Source organism: Myotis nattereri (assembly GCF_964212035.1).
Source record: "Myotis nattereri genome assembly, chromosome: Y".
NCBI classification, from domain to species: Eukaryota; Metazoa; Chordata; class Mammalia; order Chiroptera; family Vespertilionidae; genus Myotis; species Myotis nattereri.
The window spans coordinates 9911777-9919728 of record NC_138094.1 but is presented as its reverse complement, the minus strand read 5'-3'; the positions used below and the strand labels follow the sequence as shown (position 1 = coordinate 9919728).

Genomic DNA, 7952 nt, shown 5'->3' with positions numbered 1-7952 from the left:
AGTTGCTAAATCAGAGCGTGCACATAGTTGTGAAGAAATAAGTTAAAAGTGACTTATTCATATTAGTAAAGAGATGTTTTAAAGTCTAACATAGAGACCCTCACTATAAATTATGTTGGAAAATTGAAAGTATTGATAGCATCAGTGTAGTTAAGAAGAATATGCCTCTGCACTTGAATATAGACAAGCAGCCTTCCCATTTCAATTTTGGATGAGCTAGTGAGCAAAGAAAATTAGTGAAAGGCTCCCTTAGGGGCATTAGTGGAAAGAATTAGCACTGAAACATAGTACTGTTTGTGGGACATGAAATATTTCTCATATTTTGAGGGAGATTAGTGCCCTTCATATAAGCCATTAAATAATACCGCTAAAGAGCAGTAAAATCTCAATGGCCATCATTACCAAAATTCAGGTTATACCTTTAAATTATTCAGCATTAGAAGAGAACCATGCTAAATTGGTGATAAATAATAAAATGACTAGAAGCCCGGTGAACGAAATTCAAGCACCGGTGGCGTCCCACAGCCTGGTCTGCACCCTCACGCAATCTGGGACCCCTTGGGAGATGTGGGACTGCCAGGTTAGGTCTGACACCTCCTGAGGGATGTAGCAGTGCACGAAACGGCAGACAGCTGGGCAGGAGCCCAAGCTGGAGCCAGGTGCTCTGTTCCCGCTCATCCAAGCCCCACTCCACCTGCCACCACTGCTTCTTAGCCTTGTCACATAGGCACATAGGCAGCAGAGGCTCTTGCTGTCACAGCTGCACTTTCCAGCCATTAGCCCGCCTTCTGGCTGAGTGATGCTCTCGCTGTGGGAGAGCCTTGACCACCTGGGGGAAGCTCCTGTGTTGAGCGTCTGCGTCCAGGTGGTCGGTGTGCATAGTACCAACCACTCATAATGTCGCTTACACTTTTATATATATAGATATGTGTGACCAATTTGGCATGTCCTGGCCCAATAGAATATTAGTAGTCACAGATGATATCTTGCCACTATTAGAATACCAGTGGCCAGGTGCATGGATTTGTGCCCATTGAAAGGAGATTAATTAGAAGAAATATTTTAGTACTGCTATTTGCCCTTTCTCTATAATAGCAGTGTCAACCAAATTCTGATTGACAATGAAGATTTGAAACACATGCATGCAATTGGCGCCAGCAAGAGCTTCAAACGTATGGCACATGCAGGAGTCACCTTAGCAATATAAGTGTGTGTGTGTGTGTGTGTGTGTGTGTGTGTGTGTGTGTGTGTCTTTAGATAGATAGAGAATAAACTTCCTTAATTAGACCTGCTTTCTGATTTAGCTCAACTTTTTCCAACCCATTGAATCCCCTTAACTTCTCTTCCAGGTAATTGTCAGCAACACAGCAGTAAATGTCAACACAAAGCACATTATTATTGTAGTTCATGCGGGGAGAACAACGGGTAAAATATTTCACTGCAGCAGTTTTTGACTTCATTCAGCACAGTGAGAAAACCTGAAGTCATTTTCAAGTTCCACCATTTCTTCCTTCTTTTCAGTCAGGTCAAGATTCTAAGCTTTCAAAATCTCCGTTTTCTGGCTAATGAAGAGATAAGAGGATACCTCCGAGTTACCATCTACCTACACCAGAGCTTTGAGTGAGGGGCGGGGTTGCGCAGGGTGACACCCACTGCCCCATCCGTGATTGGAGGAGGCTTTTGAGGAGCCCAACCAGAAACAGCAGGCTGGGCCTGGCTAGGTGCCTTCTGTACCACATGTTCACATGACCAGCGCCTGTGCATGAGCCCAGTGTGCACCCAGTCAGCACACCAGGGCCTGGTTGCATGCACCAGTGAGCAAGCACCTTGCCTGGACTCAGCAGGCTCTGCACCACCTGCTCCTTCACAGCACCAGTCTCAGAGCCAGGGGGCATCCAGAGTCAGGCTGTGTTGGGAGCCTGAGGGGCTCCTGGGGGCAGCGCGCTTCCTCTCAGTTCCACTAGGGGGCCTTCAGCTGCAGGGCGCCTGAGGATTCACAGGGCTCCCCAGGGCCATTGCACTAGGAAGGACAGGGCAAGCAGGATGATCCAGGAGGCTTTCAGCTTCACCTCGGTGCAGGGAAGTGGTGATACCCAGGACACAAGGGCACGGGAGGTTCAGAGGGCAGCTTTGGGGCTGGAGTGGGAGGACTTCATGCAGGTGGGGGAGGCTGAGACCCTGGAGCTGAGGTTGGACACAGGCCAGGATGTTGGGTTTGATCTTGAGTGCGGGAGAGGGGAGGACTGGGTGGCTGCAGAGCAGTGTGTGCAGGGAGAGGAGAGTGAGGTGCAGCAGGGAACCCAGAGTGAGGAGCAAGGGGAAGACAAGGAAGGCCTGGGGGAGGTGTTCCAGGCACAGGCTCAGTTTATCCTGTGGACAGAGGGCCTTCTGCAGGTGGTGCCATGGCAGGCCAAGTGGGCAGGTGAGGAGGTTTTCCCAGATCTGCAGGTGGGGAGGCAGGAGGAGGTGGTGAGTGAAGAGCTGAGGCTGGAGGCACAGGATCCAGGTGACCCGCAAGGGAGTGACCACCAGGAGGAGGGGTGGATGGAGGAGCAAATAATTGCAGGGGAGCAGTTTGTCCTGCAGGGGGAGGGGAAGTGCACCATGGAGGCAGTGGAACAGGTGGGAGAGGTGGAGCCTCAGTCCAAGGCCAAAGCAAAGCCAGAAGAAGAGGAGCCAGTGCAGCAGGAGCAGGCCCAGTCAGGGCCCAGGGGCCAAGTTAACCTGGTCCCCTCTGGAGGTGCTCCAGGCCCTTCAATTGGAGATGGAGCCCATGAACATACAAGCCATCAGGGCCTTCTCTCGGCTCAGGTGCAGGACTCGGCAGAGGCTCAAGCCCTATTTCAAACGGAGAAGCCTCAATATCCGGCGCATCCCTGGGTTCTGGCTCACAGCTGTATCCTTGAGGGTAGAGGAGCAGGATCACAAGGAGCATGGGACAGTGCAGGAGAACCGTGTAAGCGGGGATGGTTCCCATAGAAAAGAACATTGAGGACAAGCTAGGGGCAGTGCGCCCCGGTCTGGCCCAGGATCCTGGAGACACCCTCTGTCTTGTACAGGCAACATGGAAGCATTACCAGGGGGTCCAGGGGCAGAGCTCCAAGGCAGAGGCACGCATACACCAGGGGCTGATGCCAACAGACAGGGCTGTGTTGCACGGGCTCTTCTGGGACTAACTAATGCTGCCTTACAGGCCGTCTCTATGTCCAGTTCCTCAGTCAGAAGCAAGAATGTGTGATGTGTAACCTGTCAAGCCCTCAGCACAAAGCAGTCCGGTGGGCATCAGGGTCTGTCAGGAAACAGAGTGGTGCTGTGCCCCTTTCTGCCGTTTATGTGGAAAGAGTGGCCTTAAGGGAAGGAGAGGCCAGGCCAGGCTGCTCTTTCTAGCTGGTCCATTCCCAGCTCCCAGGTTGCAGGCTCCTTGACCCAAAGCAGTTTGTCAACCACCCAGAGTTGTCGGCCATGATCAGCGTCCAAGATAAAAATATGCTCGGCCATGTGATTGATTTGAAGGTAAGTGCACCTGCTCCAAGGAGTAGTGGAGAGCAGGTGGGGAAATGGCCTGTCCCTGAAAACAGCTACAGGCGGCAGCACTGGGCTGCGATTTCACTCCCTGGATCCACTTTCCTTCTGCAGGTGAGGGAAGTCAGGCATCCCTGGGGTTGCTGCACCATTAGCCTGTACTTCCGCAGCAACCCCTACTTCCGCAACCATGTGATTGTGAAGGAGTATCTCATCACCCTCACAGGTAAGAGGAGGCTCCCTGCATGGGCTGCAGCTGGTGGTGGGCAGGGATGGAAGGTGATGTACCCAGCTTCACATACCCCTCTCCTGCAGGATACAGGTTGTCCCGTGCCACTCCCATTCAGTGGTACCAGCATTGTGAACGAGAAGTCTACAGCCACAGGCTCCAGGACAGCAGCGCCAGCTTCTTCTACTGGTTCTCTGACCATAGTGTGACAGCATCTGGCAGGATTGCTGAGGTGGGATGTCACTGGCCATGCCAGCATGCAGCTTCCTGTGTCCGCCTGCTGCTTGGGTTTCTATTCGGGTCCCTGTGTTCTCCTGACCAAGCTCTGTTTGCCCTAACAGATCATCAGCAAGGACCTGTGGCTCAATCCCCTGAAGTACTATGAGAGGATGATGGCCCTGAGTGAGTGGACAGGATGGGTGAGGAGGGGCTGCCGGGGCTCTCCCCTGGTGTGCTGCCAGGTTCCTGGGCCAGTATTTTTCTCTCACAGGGACACCTGGATGCTGGGAGGGATACAGCCTGTGACACCAGGGCCGCAGGGTGTGTGCCTGAGACAGGAACTACCAGTACAACAAGGGCAGTGCAATTTCAGCTCAGGCAGGGGGGCTTAGGCAGGAGGAGGGAGTGTGCATGTCCACTGTCACTCAGAGTCAAAGCAGATTACCTCAGCCCCTCCTCTGAACTCTCCCTCTAGGCCACCCACAGCACCTTCAGGCCTTTCCACCTGCCCCTCAACAGGGGCTGGCATGACATGTTCTTCCTATACTCCTTTCCACAGGTGTCTGCGGATCTTCCTCATGCCGAGGCCTAGGCTGCTGTGCTGCCACGCCACATTGCCCTGTTGCTGCTCACTACCATCTCCCATTTCCCCAAGGTCTCCTCTTCCTCCTGGGGCCAGTGGGATCGGCCTGCTCATTATCAGTATCTTAGGGGGCAAAGTGTGGGCCACAGAGCTGGAGGAATCCTTGTTTTGCAGCCTTGTCAGAGGTTCTTCAATCCTTTTATCCATTTAGGTTTTCCAAGGAGAATACCTCATTTGTTTACCCTTCCTACCTGGAAAACAGGGCCACATGCCATGACGAAATAACACACTGCTTCATTTTGTATGCAGTTCACTTCAAAGACTTCATGCACATATGGTCATAGACACCCTGGGAAATTTAGGGCCATGAATATAACTCACCATCCAAACAGACTGCTTTTCTGTGTTTGTAGTAAAATCAGTCAAGAAATCCCATGTTGGAGAACACGTTCTTCTGAAAATTTTTTGTAATGTTAGTGTTTAAGGTTTTACCAAAAGTAATATATATGTCTCTTTCTTTTTTTCTACTGACCTTCCCTCCGGCTTCCTCTATCTCTAGTCTCTTGTTCTTGTCACCCACTCCCAGTGTCTTGCCTCTGTTGGTCTGTTGGTTGTGCTTATATTCTGAATATGTTAACAATACAATATGTAAAATTTAAACATTTAAGTATATTGTAATTTAAATCAGCACTTAGGAAGCAACCTTGTACAATTCAAACCTTGCCTCCAATCCTGAAACTTCATAATGGTACCTACAATTCTTGATGCTTCCCCCAAACCTACCATTTGCTTTTTGTCATTCTTAAATAACAGAAGCCAAATTGCTTACAATAAAATATTGTCTGTACCTTATCATTTTTATTTTCAGTGTCTAATTCTTCTGTCACAGGGGCTTCCCCTCTGACTCCCCAAGTGCCCAATCAGGTGAGCTACTGTACTGCATGATTCACTCTCTCTTGCATACATGGTGTATCCTGTGATCGCCGCCAGCACCACACTCAGGACCTCTTACAGGGGTGTCCCATCGGCTGTTGCAGTAATTGCCGTGTCCCCATCATACCCATCTCCTGTGTGGCTGTAATAATCATCACAGGAACTGGGCCACCATAAGTCAGAAGGGGCCTTCGTGGTGGTGGTGCCCAGTTTTTTATTGGAATGTTGATCTTCCTTTTGTTTAGTGGATGAGTTCAGTATGAATTTTGGAGAATAGGTCCTTATCTGATATAACATTGGCAAATATCTTCTCCCAGGCAGTGGACTTCCTTGTTTTGTTGTTGTTGTTGTTGTTGTTGTTGTTGTTGTATTTGTTGGCCGCTTCTTCTCTGCAGAAGTGTTTTAATTTGACGTCGTCCCATTTGTTTCTTTTCTCCTCAGTTTCCATTGCCCTAGGAGCTGTATCAGTAAAGGTATTGCTGAGACAGATGCCTGATATTTTGCTTCTTCTAAGATTTTCATGGTTACCCACTTACTTTTAAGTCCTTTATTCATTCCCAATTTATACTTGTATATGGTGTAAGTTGGTGGTCTAGACTAATTTTTTTTGCATGTATCTGTGCTATAAGTCCAACACCAATTATTATTATGTTTTTATTTTGGCTTTGTAATATCTTCAATGAAACAAAATAAAATTTCCTCTATGATAATTGAGTCATACTTTCTCTAAATCTGGCCTTTAAAAAAATCCCCTGGGGCACAGTCCCATCCGTTCTTTGATTTTCCTTCCACTGATCCCAAACCTCGGCTGTAGTCTGCGTCCTTTCAAAGGACAAAAGCAGACCCGGAGGCCTCAGAGCTGCCCGCAGCACCCTCCTGCCCGTGGCACCCTCCTGCCCGCGGGAGGTGCAGCGCCCATCCCCATCTGGACCTTGGCTGCCAGGGAGAGTCAAAGCCTGAGAATCAAAGTGGCAGCATGTCATCGCCTTCACCGGCCTGTCTCCAGCAGCACAAAACCAGTCCTCCCTGCCAGTGCTCTGGGGACCGGCCCTCAGGGCGATGTGGTGGCGCTGTCCCCTGGCAGCCAAGTGTCCCAGGCTTGTCTTTGGGGATCTCTGTGTCCATGGTATAAATGCGAGTGAGATCAGACACAATGTTATCAATGATTGGTTTGGTAAGGTCTCCACTAAACACCTGCCACCATGGCTTCTCGGCCATGGCCTCAGCGGGCACCTGGACCCCATAGACCTGCAGGGCCAGGTGGAGCACCGCCACCGCTATGTGCTGAGCCTGGAACCGGAAGCACAGCCCCCCGCGGTAGCTGTCCCGCAGCAGGGCCCAGGCAGTGACGGAGATGGGGGTCCGTTGCCAGCTGTAAGGATTCAGCCAGTTCTTGAGAGAAATCAGGTAGTGGAGCAGGTACCTGTGTGGGTGCTGAAAGGAGACTTGGAAGCGCAGTACCCGCAGCACAAGGAGCTCGCACTGCACAATGCTGTCCTGGATCACCCAGACTACGGAGTCCATCTCCAAGGGCTCGCTGCCTGGATGGAAGTACCTGTTGGACACGTTGATGATGTCACGGGTTCGCAGGGGCTGTTCTTCCACTTTGCCAGCCAAGTAAAGGGCAGACATGGCGACCAAGTAGGGGTCATAGGCGTCCAGGTTGATCTCGCAGAAGAACTTATGGTAAATGGCACAGGCGGTGGCGAGGGGAATGGACTGCATCCCTAGCTTGACACCTGCCTCCATGATGAACCTTGTCACGCGGAAGTGCACCCTCGCCTGGGGTTCGGGCCACCCCTTGGCGCCTGGCGCCGCGTCCTCCTCTCTGCAGCTTTCCAGGCTAAGGTCCTCCATGGGGCCCTGCTGGGAGGCCCCAGACCCCGCGGGAAGGGCAAGAGTCTCCAGTGCAGTGCCTGTGCCAGCAGAGTCCTAGCCCAGTGCGCAGCCGCCCCACCGCGCCCCGCCCCACCGCGCCCTGCCCCGCCCCGCGCCGCCCCACCTACCCAGCCCTGCCTAGGCCTGACTGCCATCCAGGTTCCACCACCAATTATTGAAGAGACTGTATGACTGCATTCTATGCTTTTGCCTCCCTTTGTCAAATATTAATTGAGCATAATGGTTAGGGTCGACTTCTATGTTCTCTGTTCTGTCCCATTGGTCTTTATGTCTGTTTTAGTTCCAGTAAGAGGCAGTTCTGAGAATGGTGGCTTGTAGTATAGCTTGATATCTGGTATTGTGATCCCTCCAAATTTGTTCTTCTTTGTCCAGATTGCTGTAACTATTTGGGGTCTTTTCTTAAATTCATAGGAATTTTTGGAAACTTTCTTCTAGGTCTGTGAGATACGCCATTGACATTTTAATGGTTAATACATTAAAACTGTACATTGCTTTGGGTACTATGAACATTTTAATGATGTTGATTGTACCAAACCATGAATATGGTATGTTCTTCTATTTGCTTTA

The 7952-nt window shown here is 50.7% G+C and overlaps 1 protein-coding gene across 1 annotated transcript; it reads right to left on the bottom strand.

Annotated features, from left to right (window-relative positions):
* Positions 1-4800: 4800 nt before the first annotated feature.
* LOC308512324 (cyclin-Q-like) lies at positions 4801-7343 on the bottom strand (the record flags this gene model as incomplete). Its single annotated transcript, XM_081082104.1, has 2 exons — positions 4801-4804; positions 6586-7343. The coding sequence occupies 2 exons, from the start codon at positions 7341-7343 to the stop codon at positions 4801-4803; spliced, it is 762 nt and encodes a 253-aa protein (XP_080938230.1).
* Between the last annotated feature and the right edge of the window lie 609 nt (positions 7344-7952).